Source organism: Panulirus ornatus, chromosome 21, assembly GCF_036320965.1.
Source record: "Panulirus ornatus isolate Po-2019 chromosome 21, ASM3632096v1, whole genome shotgun sequence".
In the NCBI taxonomy this organism is placed as follows: Eukaryota; Metazoa; Arthropoda; class Malacostraca; order Decapoda; family Palinuridae; genus Panulirus; species Panulirus ornatus.
Window position 1 is genome coordinate 30,698,549 of NC_092244.1, and position 19,818 is coordinate 30,718,366.

At 40.8% G+C, this 19,818-nt stretch overlaps 1 protein-coding gene across 4 annotated transcripts in view; it reads right to left on the reverse strand.

Annotated features, from left to right (window-relative positions):
- The window catches only part of LOC139756439 (uncharacterized), a 58,265-nt gene that overhangs the window by 11,521 nt on the left and 26,926 nt on the right, over positions 1 to 19,818 (reverse strand). For all 4 annotated transcript variants that reach the window (XR_011714341.1, XR_011714342.1, XR_011714340.1 and 1 more), the window contains exons 11-12: positions 13,472 to 14,452; positions 2,101 to 2,234 (exon numbers count right to left, since the gene is read on the reverse strand). Coding sequence is in view for 1 of the 4 variants with exons in the window: in XM_071675881.1 (XP_071531982.1) it covers positions 2,101 to 2,234; positions 13,472 to 14,452 (1,115 nt within the window). In the remaining 3 variants the exon portion in view is untranslated. The remainder of the gene's footprint in view (positions 1 to 2,100; positions 2,235 to 13,471; positions 14,453 to 19,818) is intronic.

Sequence of the window (19,818 nt, forward strand, 5' to 3'; positions counted from 1 at the left end):
GTTATTAGGTTCAGCAGGGATGAGGGACAAGTTTGTTGGGATGTGAATTGAATGGAGAAAAATTGGAGGAAATGAAGCATTTTAGATATCTGGGAGTGGACTTAGCAGCAAATGGAACCATGGAAGTGTGGACTTAGAGCAAATGGAACCATGGAAGTGAGTCATAGGGTGGGGGACAAGGGTGAAGGTTCTGGGAGCAATGAAGAATGAGCAGAAATAGAGAACGTTATCTTGGAGTGCTGAAATAAGCATGTTTGAAGGAATAGTAGTTCCAACAATACAAGATGGTTACGAGGCATGGGCTATAGATAGGATTGTTTGGAGGAGGGTGGATGTGTTGGAAATGAAATGTTTGAGGACAATATGTGGTGTGAGGTGGTTTGATGAAGTAAGTAACGAAAGGGGAAGAGAGATGTGTGGAAAGATAAAGTGTGGTTGAGATAGCAGGAGAGGGCATGTTGAAGTGATCTGGACATATGGAGCGAATGAGTGAGGAAAGATTGACAAAGAGGATATATGTGTCAGAGGTGGAGGGAACAAGGAGAAGCAGGAGACCAGATTGGAGGTGGAAGGATGGAGCAAAAAAGATTTTGAGTGATTGGGCCTGAACATGCTGAAGAGTGAGAGGCATGCAAGGAATGGAGTGAATTGGAACGATGCGGTATACTGAAGTTGACGTGCTGTCATGGACTGAACTAGGGCATGTGAAAAGTCTGGGGTAAACCATGGAAAGGTTTGTGATGTCTGGATGTAGATAAGGAGTTCTGGTTTTGATGCATTACCCATGACAGATATAGCCCATGTCTCACAACCATATAATACTGTTGAAGTACTACTCCTTCAAACATACCTATTTCTGCTCTCCGAGAAAACGTTCTCTCCTTCTGCACATTCTTCATCACTCCCAGAACCTTCACCCCCTCCCCCACCCTGTCACTCACTTCCGATTCCATGGTTCCAATCACTGCTAAGTCCACTCCCAGATATCCAAAACACTTCACTTCCTGGGGATGGGGAAAAAAAAAAACTTCCCACATAATCCCTGTGTATCATAGAAGGCGACTAAATGGGGTGGGAGTGGGGGGCTGGAAATCCTCCCCTTCAGTTTTTACTTTTCCAAAAAAAGGAACACAGACGGGGACAAGTTCTTCACACTACTTTGCTAACGTGGGAAATGGTGAATATGTATGAAATTTATCCAGGAACAGATGAAGCAAAACCAAATTTGCTCACATTCACCTTCTAGGTATCATGTGTAATGCACCAAAACCACAGCTCCCTGAAACTTTCCATGACTTACCTTGGCTGCTTCCCATACCCTGGTTCAGTCCACTGATAGCATGCTGACCCTTGTATACCACATCGTTCTAATTCACTTTTTCCCATGCACACCTTTCACCCTCCTGCATGATCTGGCCCTGATCAATCAAAATTTTTTCACTCCATCCTTCCAAATCCAAACTGGTTTCCCCCTTCCTTTCCTTCCCTCCAATTCTGACACAAGTATCCTTTCTCTGAACCTCTCCTCATCAGTCTCTCCATGTGTCCAAACCATTTCAGGAAACCGCCTTCAGCTCTCTCAACCACACTTTTTTTATTACCATACCTCTCCCTTACCCTTTCATTACCTATCTGATCAAATAACTTCTCACCACATGTTGTCCTAAGACATTTCATTTTCAAATATCTGCCCTACTCCACACATCCTCATCAACAGCCCATGTCCCATATCCATATAACCCTCTTGGAACTACTTTTCCTTCAAACATACCCATTTCCCTCCCAGATAAAAACCTTTCATTATACAAATTCTTCAATGTTCACAGAACCTTCCCCACCTACAGCATTCCATATTCTGCAAAGTATTTAACAAAAGTGAATCATAACCCATAGCAAGATATATAGTACCAGAATATGAGATCTCAATAAACTATCCTCATTGTCTCTTTTCAGTCTTACATATAACAATCACAAAATTAGTTAATGTTAAATCCTTCTTCCATTAATAAACAGATAAATACAACAAAATTTAAAATGTAATCATGCACGAACCATCTATTCTAAAAAACTTAAAACACTTATATTTGCAAAGCAACCTACCATAGGAACAACAAATATGGTATGAGGGTTGAGAGCTTCCAAAACAATAACAGTTACATTGTCTGCAATGGAAAGTGTTGTGGTCTTGCATTCATCATACATTGGTACTTTACTTGTAACATCTTGCACAGGATCTGTAACAAAAAAAAATATGCAAATTACAAAACCATATTATTCAGGATGACGATGATGATGAATGATAATTTTTCATATGATGATAGCCTTATGTCTTAAAGGAAGAACAGGTGAAGATAAAAAATGAAAAGGTAGAAAGATCCACTGTGGAAACTGTAGAAGGAAACACAGGGACACAATAAATACCTAACTCTTAATTCAAACATAAAATTACCATCTGTAAACAGAAGAAGCACAGGCACTGCCTAATGTTCCACCACAAGTTAAATCAAATAGGCCCCCCAAAATGTATGTTATGAAATATGAAAAATATTCTACCTTTGAGGTGTTGTTCCATGAACATATATTCCCTAATATATTTCCTAAAAATATCAAGACGAGGACCTTCAGATAATGTCTTTCTGGTGTCAATGGCTTTCCCCACCTGCTGCAATCCATTTCCGGCTTGCCTTCAGCCAATCAATGATTGCCAAGGAGATGACATCATTGACCCAATCACTCTTGGGCTACATACAGCTCAGAATTTGCATATCATGGGTTCAACCTAAAATCAATCACAGGGCACGGTAGGGCAGAGAGACCAGAAAAAAAATTTCATAGTACACTACCTTCAGGAGAGAAGTTTATCCAAGTATAAATCCTACATCCCTTTCAATGATGAATCTAGGACATGTTAGAATTTCTCTGTCTCCAGCACGAATCCTCAGAACCACAAAAAGTTGATCCAAAACATCTAAACTAAGGCACTGTCTGACAAAGAGGTAGATGAATTCATGCCAGAGGTCCCATTTTGTTGATTTCTCCAAGTAAAGGTTTTGAGGATAGTTAAGGTATGGGCCAAAATCCTAATATCATGAGATCTTGCACAAAACCCTGGGTTTAACTAAAAAAAAAAAAAGTTTCATAATCCCATGTCAGCGAGGTAGTGCCAGGAAACAGGTGTACAAAGACACATCCACTCACATACACAAATATATACATGTCCATACATGGTATGCAAAGTGAGAGGGTCAGGGAAAATGGTTTGGTAAATAGAGAAGAGGTAGTGAAAGATTTGCGGAAGATGAAAGCCAGCAAGGTGGCGGGTTTGGATGGTATTGCAGTGGAATCTATTAAAAAAGGGGGTGACTGTGTTGTTCATTGGTTGGTAAGGATATTCAATGTTTGTATGGATCATGGTGAAGTGCCTGAGGATTGGCAGAATGCATGCATAGTGCCACTGTACAAAGGCAAAGGGGAAAAAGGTGAGTGTTCAAATTACAGACACATCAGTTTGTTGAGTATTCCTGGGAAATTATACGGGAGGGTATCGATTGAAAGGGTAAAGGCATTTACAGAGCATCAGATTGGGGAAGAGCAATGTGGTTTCAGAGGTGGTAAAGAATGTGTGGATCAGGTGTTTGCTTTGAAGAATGTATGTGGGAAATACTTAGAAATACAAATGGATTTGTATATAGCATTTATGGATCTGGAGAAGGCATATGATAGGGTTGATAGATATGCTTTGTGGAAGGTATTAAAAGTATATGGTGTGGGAGGTAAGTTTTTACCAAGGATGTAAGGTATGTGTATGAGTAGGAAGAAACGAGAGTGATTGGTTCCCAGTGAATGTCAGATTGCAGCAGGGGTGTGTGATGTCTCCATGGCTGTTTAATTTGTTTATGGATGGGGTGGTTAGGGAGAAGAATGCATGAGTTTTGGAGAGGGGCAAGTATGCAGCCTATTGTGGATGAGAGGGCTTGGGAAGTGAGTCAGTTGTTGTTCACTGATGATACAACACTGGTGGCTGATTCAGGTGAGAAGGAGAAAGTTGAGAGTAAATGTGAATAAGAGCAAGATTATCAGCTTCAATAGGGTTGAGGAACAAGCTGAATGGGAGGTAAGTTTGAAAGGAAAAAAATTGAAGGAAGTGAAGTCTTTTAGATATCTGGGAGTGGACTTAGCAGTGGATGGAAACCTGGAGGCAGAAGTGAGTCACAAGGTGGGGGAGGGGGAGAAGGTTCTGGGAGTGTTGAAGAATGTGTGGAAGGCAAGAACGTTTCTTGGAGAGCAAAAATGGGCATGTTTGAAGGAATAGTGGTTCCAACAATGTTATATAGTTGCGAGGCATGGGCTATAGAGAGAAGGTTGTGTGGAAGAGGGTACATGTGTGGGAAATGAAATATTTCAGGACAATATGTGGTGTGAGGTGGTTTGATCGAGTAAGCAATGTCAGGGTAAGAGAGCTGTGTGGTATAAAAAAGGGTGGTTGAGAAGGCAGAGGAGGGTGTGTTGAAATGGTTTGGACACAAGGAGAGGATGAGCGAGGAAAGATTGACAAAGAGAATATATGTGTCACAGGTGGAGGAAAGAAGGAGAAGTGGGAGACCAAATGGGAGGTGGAAGGATGGAGTGAAAAAGATTTTGAGCGATCGTGGCTTGAACATACAGGAGGGTGAAAGGAGTGCAAGGAATACAGTGAATTGGAATGATGTGGTATACCAGGGTCAACACGCTGTCAATGGATTGAACCAGGGCATGTGAAGTGTTTGGGTTAAACCATGGAAAGGTCTGTGGCACCTGAATATGGAAAGGGAGCTGTGGTATCAGTGCTTTACACATGACAGTTAGAGACTGAGTGTGAACGAATATGGCCTTTTTGTCTTTTTCTGGTGCTACCTCGCTGGAGGAGGTGGAAGGAGTGTATTTGTTATATCCTGTGTGGCGGGATGGTGAGGGAAATGGGTGAAGGCAAGCAAGTATGAATATATGTGTATATATGTGCAACTGGAGAAATGTCTGATCATTATCTTGTAGAGGCGAAGGTGAAGATTTGTAGAGGTTTTCAGAAAAGAGAGAAAGTTGGGGTGAAGAGAGTGATGAGAATAAGTGAGCTTGGGAAGGAGACTTGTGTAAGGAAGCACCAGGAGAGACTGAGTACAGAATGGAAAAAGGTGAGAACACAGGACGTAAGGGGAGAGGGGGAGGAATGGGATGTATTTAGGGAAGCAGTGATGGCTTGCGCAAAAGATGCTTGTGGCATGAGAAGCATGGTGTAGGGGGAAAGTTGTTAGAAGCAGTGAAAAGTTTTTATCAAGGATGTAAGGCATGTGTACATTTAGGAAGAGAGGAAAGTGATTGGTTCTCAGTGAATGTTGGTTTGCAGCAGGGGTGTGTGATGTCTCCATGGTTGTTTAATTTGTTTATGGATAGGGTTGTTAGGGAGGTGAATGCAAGAGTTTTAGAAAGAGGGGCAAGTATGCAGTCTGTTGTGGATGAGAGAGCTTGGGAAGTGAGTCAGTTGTTCGCTGATGATACAGTGCTGGTGGCTGATTCCTGTGACTGAGTTTGGTAAAGTGTGTGAAAGAGGAAAGCTGAGAGTAAATGTGAATAAGAGCAAGGTTATTAGGTGCAGTAGGGTTGAAGGACGTCAATTGGGAGGTAAGCTTGAATGGAGAAAAACTGGAGGAAGTGAAGTGTTTTAGATATCTGGGAGTGGATTTGGCAATGGATGGAATCATGGAAGCAGAAGTGAATCATAGGGTGGGGGAGGGGGCAAAAGTTCCGGGAGCGTTGAAGAAGTCGAGAACATTATCTCGGAAAGCAAAAATGGGTATATTTGAAGGAATAGTGGTTCCAACAATGTTATATGGTTGTGAGGCATGGGCTATAGATAGAGTTGTGTGGAGGAGGGTGGATATGCTGGAAATGAGATGTTTAAGGACAATATGTGGTGTGAGATGGTCTGATCAAGTAAGTAATAACAGGGTAAGAGAGATGTGTGGTAATAAAAAGAGTGTGGTTGAAAGAGCAGAAGGGGGTGTTTTGAAATGGTTTGGTCTCATGGAGAGAATGAGTGAGGAAAGATTGACAAAGAGGATATATGTGTTAGAGGTGGAGGGAACGAGGAAAAGTGGGAGACCAAATTGGAGGTGGAAAGATGGAGTGAAAAAGATTTTGAGTGATTGGGGCCTGAACATGCAGGAGGGTGAAAGGTGTGCAAGGAATAGAGTGAACTGGAACGATGTGGTATACCAGGGTCGATGTGCTATCAATGGATTGAACCAGGGCATGTGAGGCGTCTGGGGTAAACCATGGAAAGTTCTGTGGGGCTTGGATGTGGAAAGGGAGCTGTGGTTTCAGTGCATTATACAAGACAGCTAGAGACTGAGTGTGAACGAGTGTGGCCTTTGTTGTCTTTTCCTAGCGCTACCTCGCGCACATGAGGGGGAAGGGGTTGTTATTTCATGTGTAGTGGGGTGGCGATGGGGATGAATAAAGGCAGACGGTATGAATTATGTACATGTGTATATACGTATATGTCTGTGTGTGTATATATACGTATATGTCTGTGTGTGTATATATACGTATATGTTGAGATGTGTAGTTATGTATATTTGCGTGTGTGGACGTGTATGTATATACATGTGTATGTGGGTGGGTTGGGCCATTCTTTCATCTGTTTCCTTGCGCTACCTCGCTAACGCGGGAGACAGCGACAAAGCAAAATAAAAAAATAAATAAAAAATGTATATGTCTGTGTATGTACATGTTGAAATGTATATGCATGTGTATGTGTGTGTATGGGTGTTATGGGTGTTTAACTATATATTTTGAAGGTTTGCTCAATAAATTTGTTGACAGAGAGGCAGACAAAAGGTGCTTTGGTCAAGGTGGTGTGCAAAGTGAGAAGGGTCAGGGAGAATGGTTTGGTAAACAGAGAAGAGTTAGTGAAAGCTTTATGGAAGATAAAAGCCGGCAAGATGGCAGGTTTGGGTGGTCCTGCAGTGGAATTTATCAAAAAAAAGGGTGACTGTGTTGTTGACTGGTTGGTGAGGATATTCAATGTATGTATGGTTCATGGTGAAGTGCCTGAGGATTGGCAGAATGCATGCATAATGCCATTGTACAAAGGCAAAGGGGATAAAGGTGAGTGTTCAAATTACAGAGGTATAAGTTTGTAGAGCATTCCTGGGAAATTATATGGGAGGGTATTGATTCAGAGGGCAAAAGCATGTACAGAGCATCAGACTAGGGAAGAGCAGTGTGGTTTCAGAAGTGGTAGAGGATGTGTGGATCAGGTGTTAGCTTTGAATAATGTATGTGAGAAATACTTAGAAAAACAAAGGGATTTGTATGTAGCATTTATGGATATGGAGAAGGAATATGATAGAGTTGATAGAGATGCTTTGTGGAAGGTATTAAGAGTATATGGTGCAGGAGGTAAGTTGCTAAAAGCAGTGAAAAGTTTTTATCAAGGATGTAAGGCATGTGTACGAGTAGGAAGAGAGGATAGTGATTGGTTCCCAGTGAATGTCGGTTTGCGACAGGGTTGCGTGATGTCTCCATGGTTGTTTAATTTGTTTATGGATGGGGTTGTTAGGGAGGTGAATGCAAGAGTTTTGGAGAGAGGGGGCAAGTATGCAGTCTACTGTGAATGAGAGGGCTTGGGAAGTGAGTCAGTTGGTGTTTGCTGATGATACAGCACTGGTGGCTAATCTGGGAGAGAAACTGCAGAAGGTGGTGACTGAGTTTGGTAAAATGTGTGAAAGAAGAAAGCTGAGAGTAAATGTGAATAAGAGCAAGGTCATTAGGTTTAAGAGGGTTGAGGGACAAGTTAATTAGAGGGTAAGTTTGAATGGAGAAAAACTGGAGGAAGAAGTGTTTTAGATATCTGGGAGTGGATTTGGCAGCGGATGGAACCATGAAAGTGGAAGCGAGTCACAGGGTTGGGGAGGGGGATAAGGTTTTGGGAGCATTGAAGAATGTGTGGAAGGCAAGAACGTTATATCAGAGAGTAAAAATGGCTATGTTTAAAGTAATAGTGGTTCCAACAATGTTATATGGTTGCGAGGCATGGCCTATAGATAGGGATGTGTGGTGGAGGGAATAATAATAATAATAATATACAGATACAAAGTATTTTCATCCTCACCTCCACAAGAGAGTGATCAGACATCCCATCAAATGCCCTTCTCTGAATATTTACATCTAAAAGTTTCTCTTTTACATGCCTATCAATTAATATGTAATCCAATAATGCCAACAGACCATCTCTATAATTGCATACGTATACTTGTGTATATCTCTTTTTAAACCAAGTATTTCCAATCACCAGTCTTTTTTCAACACACAAATCCACAAGCTCTTCACCATTTCTATTCACACCACTGAATTACCTATGCACACCAGACATACCCTCAACTGCCACAATACACACCTTCACATTCAAATCATCCATCGCTAATACCCAGTATCGAGCACCAAAACTGCTGACTCACTAACTTAGCTGCCCCCAAAACACTTGAATCTTATGATCTTTCTTCTCAAGACCAGGTGCAAAAGCATCAATAATCACCAATCTCTCGCAATCAATTTCCAGTTTTAACCACATCAATCCAGAATTTATTTTCTTACACTCTACCACACACTCCCACAACTGCTTCAGCAGTGTTACTCATTCCTTAGCTCTTGTCCTCTCACCAACCCTTGACTTTACTCACAAGACATTTCCAAACCATTCTTCCCCTCTATCCTTGAAATTTGTTTCACTCAGATTGAGAACATCCAGGTTTCTTTCCTCAAACATACTACCTATCTCTCCTTTCTTTTCATTTTGGTTACATCCAAACACATTCAGACACCCCAGTCTGAGCCTTCGAGGAGGATGAGCATTCCCTTCTTGACTCCTCCTTCTGTTTCCTCTTTTAGAAATTGAGATGTAAGAAGGGGAGGGTTTCCAATCCCCAGCCCCTGCCCCCTTTAGTCACCTTCTTCAACATGCAGGGAATCTGTGGGAAGTTTTCGTTCTCCCCTATCCCAGGGATAAAAAATTATATATATATATATATATATATATATATATATATATATATATATATATATATATATACACATATATATATTATCCCTGGGGATAGGGGAGAAAGAATACTTCCCATGCATTCCCCACATGTCGTAGAAGGCGACTAAAGGGGATGGGAGTGGGGGGCTAGAAACCCTCCCCTCCTTGTATCTTAACTTTCAAAACGGGGAAACAGGAGAAGAAGTCATGCGGGGAGTACTCATCCTCCTCGAAGGCTCAGATTGGGGTGTCTAAATGTGTGTGGATGTAACCAAGATGAGAAAAAAGGAGAGATAGGTAGTATGTTTGAGGAAAGGAACCTGGATGTTTTGGCTCTGAGTAGAATGAAGCTCAAGGGTAAAGGGGAAGAGTGGTTTGGGAATGTTTTGGAAGTAAAGTCAGGAGTTGGTGAGAAGACAAGAGTAAGGGAAGGAGTAGCACTACTCCTGAAGCAGGAGTTGTGGGAGTATGTGATAGTGTGTAAGAAAGTAAACTCTAGATTGATATGGGTAAAACTGAAAGTGGATGGAGAGAGATGGGTGATTATTGGTGCCTGTGCACCTGGGCATGAGAAGAAAGATCATGAAAGGCTAGTGTTTTGGGAACAGCTGAGAGTGTGTTAGCAGTTTTGATGCACGAGACCAGGTTATAGTGATGGGTGATTTGAATGCAAAGGTGAGTAATGTGGCAGTTGAGGGAATAATTGGTGTACATGGGGTGTTCAGTGTTGTAAAAGGGAATGGTGAAGAGCTTGTAGATTTGTGTGCTGAAAAAGGACTGGTGATTGGGAATACCTGTTTTAAAAAAAGAGATATACATAAGTATACATATGTAAGTAGGAGAGACGGCCAGAGAGCGTTATTGGATTATGTGTTAATTGATAGGTGCTTGAAAGAGAGACTTTTGGATGTTAATGTGCTGAGAGGTGCCACTGGAGGGATGTCTGATCATTATCTTGTGGAGGCGAAGGTGAGGATTTGTAGAGGTTTTCAGAAAAGAAGAGAGAATGTTGGGGTGAAGAGATTGGTGAAAGTAAGTGAGCTTGGGAAGGAGACTTGAGTGAGGAAGTACCAGGAGAGACTGAGTGCAGAGTGGAAAAAGGTGAGAGCAAAGGAAGTAATGAAACATGAAAGTGTTACCTATTCAAGTCCCTCAATACCAAGGTGTTCTACTTACTGCTTACTTCTTGCCCCAGGAGACCCCTCTATCCTTATATGGCTCCTGTACCATTCAGAAAGCTGGCCATGTACACCAGTTGGGACAATGAGTCATAAATGTGATGTGAGTGCATCTAAGTGATCAGTGTCTTCTTTATGGCAGCTCCACCACAAACATAAAGAGTCTTGGGATATGTTGAAACAGTGTTTGTAGTGTTGCAGTGATTGTCTAGGGGTGTGGTTTCTGAGGGTTGCATGTATAGAGGGTTTAAGTTTAAGAGTGAGTTGGGAAGTTGGTGGTTTAGTACAAATTGGATCATGTGTTTTGTCACTGTTATATTTGTAAGGTAAACACGTAAATAGAATCAATGTGGGAAATCACACAACTAAATGAACCTCAGAATAAAAAAAAATGTAGTTTATCAGTTATGGAGATTCTTTTGCCGTGGCTACCCCCTTGAGAATTTTCCCAAAGGGAAGAGGTGTCAAAGGTATAGACAGATAAAAATCAGAAATAAATGGGTTTTAGAGGTTATTAAACTGACTTCACCTTTCCTACTATGGCATACTGTCTATGTATATCTATTGATGATTTTGTAGTTAAAGTTGAGCAAATGAGGAAGGAAGAAAAAATGCAGATCTGAATTTGGAGCAAAGAATGGAATAAACTTATTGACATAAAATCATTGATAAAAAAGGCAAGAAACAAGTTGGAAATGGTGTAAGATGATTGGAGAATGAACATGGTTCACAGTATAGGGTGCATGCTGAATGGAGATGGAGGAAGTGATACTGAGGTACAGAACAATAATGAAAGGTAGAAAGTGCCTGGAGAACTAAAAAATATGCAAGGGAAGAAGGCAAGTCTGAAGTGTAGTAGTCTACTATAAGGAAACATTTAATCTCATCCAATATATGAAATGTTTATACAAGAAGAGTGACAGGAATCTCAGTAGTTCAGACAGATTTCTGAGATTTACTTTAAGAAAAAAAAAAAAAAAATTACTTTTTTTGAGGATTACATGGAATACAGTGTGAAAGTGGTTTACAAAATCTAAAATGGGACATACAGATGGAATGGACATGTGGAAAGAAAGGTGAAAAAGTATATGAGTGAGGTAAAGAGAAGTGAAAAAGGCAGGAAAGAAAGGCTGATAAAGTTTGAGGGTGATAACAGTATTAACAATATAATGAGTAAAAGCCAAGGATGGGAAACATGAAAGGGATTCTTCATAAGCAGTATCACTAGGCTCTTAGAAGATAGTGTGCTGCTTACTCAATAATTTCTCTTAAATGAAGTCTAAAATGTTTCCATTAACAACAAAACAGCATCCCTGCCCTTCTACCAGCCTGTGGGACTTAGGCTAGGGAATCTGAGTTTATCAAAATTCATTCCTGCAAAAGATGTACGCATACATTAAATCCGCCTGGTGCAAATGAGAACTAATTTAATGGTAACACATAAAAGGGGATAAGAGTGAGTGCTCAAATTACAGAGGTATAAGTTTGTTGAGTATTCCTGGTAAATTATATGGGAGGGTATTGATTGAGAGGGTGAAGGCATGTACAGAGCATCAGATTGGGGAAGAGCAGTGTGGTTTCAGAAGTGGTAGAGGATGTGTGGATCAGGTGTTTGCTTTGAAGAATGTATGTGAGAAATACTTAGAAAAGCAAATGGATTTGTATGTAGCATTTATGGATCTGGAGAAGGCATATGATAGAGTTGATAGAGATGCTCTGTGGAAGGTATTAAGAATATATGGTGTGGGAGGCAAGTTGTTAGAAGCAGTGAAAAGTTTTTATCGAGGATGTAAGGCATGTGTACGTGTAGGAAGAGAGGAAAGTGATTGGTTCTCAGTGAATGTAGGTTTGCGGCAGGGGTGTGTGATGTCTCCATGGTTGTTTAATTTGTTTATGGATGGGGTTGTTAGGGAGGTAAATGCAAGAGTTTTGGAAAGAGGGGCAAGTATGAAGTCTGTTGGGGATGAGAGAGCTTGGGAAGTGAGTCAGTTGTTGTTCGCTGATGATACAGCGCTGGTGGCTGATTTATGTGAGAAACTGCAGAAGCTGGTGACTGAGTTTGGTAAAGTGTGTGGAAGAAGAAAGTTAAGAGTAAATGTGAATAAGAGCAAGGTTATTAGGTACAGTAGGGTTGAGGGTTAAGTCAAATGGGAGGTGAGTTTGAATGGAGAAAAACTGGAGGAAGTGAAGTGTTTTAGATATCTGGGAGTGGATCTGGCAGCGGATGGAACCATGGAAGCGGAAGTGGATCATAGGGTGGGGGAGGGGGCGAAAATTCTGGGGGCCTTGAAGAATGTGTGGAAGTCGAGAACATTATCTCGGAAAGCAAAAATGGGTATGTTTGAAGGAATAGTGGTTCCAACAATGTTGTATGGTTGCGAGGCGTGGGCTATGGATAGAGTTGTGCGCAGGAGGATGGATGTGCTGGAAATGAGATGTTTGAGGACAATGTGTGGTGTGAGGTGGTTTGATCGAGTGAGTAACGTAAGGGTAAGAGAGATGTGTGGAAATAAAAAGAGCGTGGTTGAGAGAGCAGAAGAGGGTGTTTTGAAGTGGTTTGGGCACATGGAGAGAATGAGTGAGGAAAGATTGACCAAGAGGATATATGTGTCAGAGGTGGAGGGAACGAGGAGAAGAGGGAGACCAAATTGGAGGTGGAAAGATGGAGTGAAAAAGATTTTGTGTGATCGGGGCCTGAACATGCAGGAGGGTGAAAGGAGGGCAAGGAATAGAGTGAATTGGAGCGATGTGGTATATCGGGGTTGACGTGCTGTCAGTGGATTGAATCAAGGCATGTGAAGCGTCTGGGGTAAACCATGGAAAGCTGTGTAGGTATGTATATTTGCGTGTGTGGACGTATGTATATACATGTGTATGGGGGGGGGGGTTGGGCCATTTCTTTCGTCTGTTTCCTTGCGCTACCTCGCAAACGCGGGAGACAGCGACAAAGTATAATAAAAAAAAATAAAAAATAACATAAAAGTTGGACCTTCTCTCCTGTTTCTTTTAGAAACCTGTATGTACAACTTAACAAGGGTGATCACAAAGAATGAGAATGAGAAGTTTGGTTTGGGAGCCAGAAGACAGTGGAATGGAAAATGTTAATTAAGTTCATATAGTATGAGAATCTGCAAGACATTCTAATCAAAAACAATTACAGGATAGGTATTCTTACAATTGCCTGAGTCAAATAAAACCATTAACCAAATATTATGACACATGAAAAAGCACTAACCTGTACATTTCTGAGATGTTACTGAACATTCAGTAGTCGGCGAGATTAGTGCTGTGGTTGTATCTTGTGTAATAATGGAAGTCTTACTATCATCTGAAATAAGGTCACAGGCACAATCTTGGTTTGGGCTTGCCAATGGCACTGGAGATGCTGAGGTAATTGAAGATACTGAAGAAATTTGTTTTTCATCCACAAATGGGGGTTTTGTTGACACCCGCTGTTCTGCAGTGGTTGACTGATCAGATGTCAGCATTTCCACAGGCATGACTGACTCCACTTTGTTTGTTGAATCCACTGTTGTAGATGACTGTCCTGCAGTAGATAACAGCAATGGAGAGGATACATGCAATGTGGTAGAAGATCCAAGAGTGGGATGTGGCTTCTTTAGGGGTGGTGATTTTACGTTTTCTACAGATGGTGAAGATATGCTGGAAGGATCCTTGTATGGCTCTTTGGAGGATGGTGATATAATGGCATCTATAACGGGTGAAGATATACTGGATGGATCCTTGCTTTCTTGTACTAGATCAGATGTACAGGGGGAAGCCACTCCTGTTTCTCCTTTCTGTACTTTCTCAAGATCTGCAGTTTTTCTTCCACTAAAACAGCACAGTTCATCATTGAGAAACACCTTTCTTTGTGGGTCAAAAAGATCAAACTCCATATGAGTTTCTCTTCGAGAATACATGTTTAATGTCAACTGAGATTTGACTAATGCCTGCATATTCCTCCTAGCTTCTACATTTTCCTTTGATATTCCTGTTAATTTGACTCTGATGCAGATACTTGGTAACTCCATGAAGTCAGAGGTGAATCCTCTAATATTCTTTTTAAGGATGGTCTCTGAATTCCCAAAATCAACTAAGTCCACAGTGACATAATCTGAGTGAACATTAATTATCTCAGCACGATACCAAAGTCCATCTCCAAACAAAAATACACACACAAGCTCCCCAACTTGTATATCACATGGCATACTTCCTGGAAAATAAAATTTAATCAATTACAAGATAGTCATGATATCTTTTTATCATTAACTTCTTATAATCTACATGGAGTGATTCATGTGGACTAAGACTTACTGTGGGTAGCTGTAGGTTTACCACCTACCCAAATTTAAATGCACCTATGGTGAGGATGTTTTGTTGGTACTATCAGGACTCTGGTCCAGAACATGCTTTCATTGTTGCCTTCCATAATTTCATATATGATTACTCAACAACCAGTTTCTAGGAAAGAGCACTAGTGCTACCCAGATCCTCTCTATGAGCTATTGTAGCTCAAGGATGTGCTACTTCCAGCAGCAGGGAAATATAGACTCCTTTGGAGGAAAAAGTTCTCAGACTAAACTAGACTCCCAGTGATACAGCCGCACCAAAGATGACTTTTCATTAGCAGTGTGACCTTGAGCAGGAGGAGTCTGGTAACATCTGACTTCTGTTACCTGTACAGATTTTGGCAATGCACTAACCAGGGCTTGACTCCAGAGTATTACCAGCATCCTTCCCTCTCCTCACTTTTACAATACACTACATATCATTACCTATTTTAAGAGCCATGCCACATATGGTACAATACTATCTTATGTGAATCTTACTTCTTGTTCCACTTCGCTTTTCTGATTGCTTTAATTCACTTAAACCACCACAAATCCATTTCCTAGCTGTCAAGTAATGCACCAAAACCACAGCCCCCTATTCATAACCAGGCCCCACAGACCTTTCCACAGTTTCTTCTAGCTGTTTCATATGCCCTGGTTCAGTCCAATGACTGCATGTCACTCCATGTATGCCACATCCATCTAATTCAATCTATCCTGTGCATGCTTTTCACCCTTCTGTATGTTCAGGTCCCAACTGATCAAAATATTCTTCACTTCATCCTTCCATCTCCAGTACAGTCTTCTCATGTTCTTGTTCCCTCCACTTCTGACACTTATATTCTGTTTGTCAACCTTTTCTCTCTACATATCCAAGCCATTTCAGCACATCTCTTCAGCTCTCTCAACCACACTTTTCTTATTACTACAACTCTCACCTTAGCCTTTTATTACTTATTCAATCAAACCACCTACCATATACTGACCTCAAACATTTCATTTCCAACATATCCATCCTCCTCTACACACTCTTTTCAATAGCCCACGTCTTAAACCATACAACATTGTTGGGACTACATCAAACATATCCATTTTTTGCCCTCCCAGATAACAAAATCTCTTTCCACACATTCTTTAATGCTTTCCAATCCTTTGCTCTCATCCTGCCTATGACTCATTCTATGATTATATTCATTGCCACATCTGCTCCTAGGTATTCAAAGTACTTCACTTCCTTGACAATTTCTCCATTCAAACCCACACTCCAACTACCATGTCCCTCTGCTCTGCTTAACTTCATAACCTTGCTTTTACTCACATTTACCATCAACTTACTCCTTTCATGCATTCTCACAAACTCATGCACCAACTTTTGTAGTTTTCACCCAAAGCTGTTCCCATTGCTGTATCATCAGCAACATAAACACACCTGTTGCATGCCTCAAGGACCCTGAGTCTCCAAACTATGTTGTGTGGCTCAAAGTCTGACTCCTTACTACCACACTTGTCCACTGTTTTTCCCTATTGCTCCCCTAATTCTACATATTCTATATTCTTCTTTGATTATCTAAACTCCTGCCATGAGACTGTGACATCCTCTCACTCACAAGCCGAGATCCTCTACCTCAGGGATTTCAACATTCACCACAGGGAGTGGTTGAATTCCTCCTATACGGATGATGGAGGGATCAAAACTCTCATGTTTTCCTTTTTCAATGATTTAGAGCAAATTATCTCCCAGGCTACTCATACACCTACCTGTTTTGACCACTCTCCTAATATTTTGGATTTGTTTTTCACCACTAGTCCATCTCGCTGTAAATAAACAATCTCACCTCCAATTGGCTCATCTGATCACACTCTCATATATGTATCTATTCTAATGGCACCTGCCCCTCCAGCAGCCCCTTCTTAAGTGCAAATATTGGCACCTGAACAAAGCTGACTGGAATAGCTTATGAAACTTCTTTTCTGACTTTCCTTGGGTAAATTACTGTCTCTTATGAGGTGACACTTCTGTCTCCACCAAACACATAGAAGTTATTCTTGTGGAACTGGAAGTATTTATCACCTTTTCCTCCAAGTATACTACTTCATCCAATCCATGGGTCAACCATTCCTGTCTGCTTCTAAGAAACTGGGTGTTCTCTTCAGATGTTGAAACTTCTCTTCTGAACAACTGCTCCATTCATACATGGGACTGATTCGTCCTTGTGTGGAGTACTGCTCTCACATTTAGGGCTGGTCCTAGCTCTGTATCCTTACTTGACACAGTTGAGTTGAAAGCAGTCCAACTTATAAACTGTCCTAGGCTAATTCCAATCTTGACCCCCTTACCCTACACTGCAATGTTTGTACACTTTCCCTCTTCTGTATGTATCAATTTGGTTTTTACACCCAAGAGCTGGCTGCTTGTGTGCCCCCATCACCAGCTAGACCATGCAATACTCAGCAAGCTGCATCACATGATTATTGTGTGGCCATCGGCAACTCAAGGGTAGGTTGTTCTGATACCTGCTACTTTCCCTACACATTAAAGCTTTGGAACCCTCTACCTTTTCATGTCTTTCCCAATAACTATGACCTGGCTCATTTCAAAAGACAAATTTTTCACTTTCTCAAAAATTTGTAAATACTTTCCCTTGTCTTATCTTTTCCATTTCATAATTTTACTAACCTCCCATTACTGCACTTAATAGCTCTCCTCCACATCTATTTGTAAAAACCTCCACAAGACCATTCTAAGTCCTTAAATATGTACAAATGCCTCTAAACATTTTTCAAACAAATTCTGTACATGCAAACAACTGGTCCACATATCCTCTGATTATACCATGAGAAGAGCAAGATAACTATACAGCAGATACAGACAAGGACACTGAGAGTGAAGTCAATGAAGACGTAAGGAGAGCATTACAAACAAATTCAATTTCTACCCTAACAAGTTAAATAAAATGAAAAATGTAAATCATCAAATGGATAACACAATATGGAAGGAAATTTTCAACAGTAGTAATTCCCCTTATAAAAAAAACCACAGCAATCTCCAACCAATATATTATTCAAATGAATACAAAATTAGTAACACATAATGAAAAATATAATAATAAACAGAAAGATCAGAGGGACAAAAAACAATGGACATGAAAGGAAGAAAATGTTAGAAAAAATAATACAACATGCAGAAACAGAATAGAATAACTGGATGAAAAAATATGAATGCTGAAATGAAAATAATGAAATCACATACATCAAAGAAAGATAGATAAATGATCCAAAGCATGGATTCAAATTCAAATATTCTATCTGCATAAATGAACAAAGAAAAGAACAAAAAAAAAATTCAAGAGTACGCCCTTCAAAGAAGGCCATAGTTATATAAATGACAAAAAGAATCTGCCAAATGTTGCTTTACCAACATAAATCAATATTTAGAACAAGACAGAATGATGGAACTGAAAATGATATATCTAGAGAATATGATGAGCATGCATTTAAAGATATAACTATATCAAGAAATTGCTGAAGTAACTGATCAACTTAAAAAAGAATTCAGCACCAGGGCCAGATGGAATTCCAGCAATGCTTCTAAAAGTGCATAAGACACACAAAACACATTCTGGTTGAGACAGAGAGAGAGAGAGAGAGAGAGAGAGAGAGAGAGAGAGAGAGAGAGAGAGAGAGATACTTATAACTACCATATCGTGGCTGGTGATGCCAATGTGGACAGCTGATGCTAGCAATGTCTCCTGGCAGAATATCACTTTTAAAGAGTGAAGATTTACAGAGATTTGTAACCAAAAATAACTGAATAGGATACTAATCAAATGCTGACAAGGGCAGGAACCAGGAAGACACCATCCAAACTAGTCAGATGAACAAGTGAAAACATTGGGTGGTGGTTCAATAAAGTATACCAAACTGCATATCCTCTGCAGTGGGATGCTAGAGGCTTTGGCATGTTAGTTTTTTTTATTTACCTATATGGCAAGGGCAAAACAAGCCCCAATCAAGGTCATCTCAGATGAAAAAAAAAATTAATCAGGGCTCTGCAAGAGTTTATAGACCTGAGTCTTAAGGGAAGAAAGGTTGCACAAAAAGGGAAAGACAAAACAGGGAAGCAAATTCCACAGCTTAGTTGTTCCAGGGAAGAAGGCAATATTAACAGCCAATCCTCGAGTGGCCAGTTTTCACACAGAACCTGCTAGAAGTGGCACCCAAACACATACTGGGTCCAAACACAGGGACTGGAACACATGCAGACAATTACACAAGTCACAAGAAAAATGACCAAAATAATATCTATGAAATATAGAGGAAGCAATTATGTACATCATGACATATGGAAAGGGAAGCCCGAAGAAAGGTGATGCATTTTGATTCCGTACCAGTCAAATGAGAGGAGGAAGATGAGCGCCACCCCAGATGTGTTAGCAGTATTCCATATTTATTTATTTTATATTTTATTATACTTTGTCGCTGTCTCCCGCGTTTGCGAGGTAGCGCAAGGAAACAGACGAAAGAAATGGCCCAACCCCCCCCCATACACATGTATATACATACGTCCACACACGCAAATATACATACCTACACAGCTTTCCATAGCTTACCCCAGACGCTTCACATGCCTTGATTCAATCCACTGACAGCACGTCAACCCCGGTATACCACATCGCTCCAATTCACTCTATTCCTTGCCCTCCTTTCACCCTCCTGCATGTTCAGGCCCCGATCACACAAAATCTTTTTCACTCCATCTTTCCACCTCCAATTTGGTCTCCCTCTTCTCCTTGTTCCCTCCACCTCCGACACATATATCCTCTTGGTCAATCTTTCCTCACTCATCCTCTCCATGTGCCCAAACCACTTCAAAACACCCTCTTCTGCTCTCTCAACCACGCTCTTTTTATTTCCACACATCTCTCTTACCCTTACGTTACTCACTCGATCAAACCACCTCACACCACACATTGTCCTCAAACATCTCATTTCCAGCACATCCATCCTCCTGCGCACAACTCTATCCATAGCCCACGCCTCGCAACCATACAACATTGTTGGAACCACTATTCCTTCAAACATACCCATTTTTGCTTTCAGAGATAATGTTCTCGACTTCCACACATTTATCTCTACTATATTTATTCATTTACTATACTTTGTCGCTGTCTCCTGCATTAGCGAGGTAGCGCAAGAAAACGGACAAAAGAATGACCCAACCCACCCACATACACATGTATGTACATAC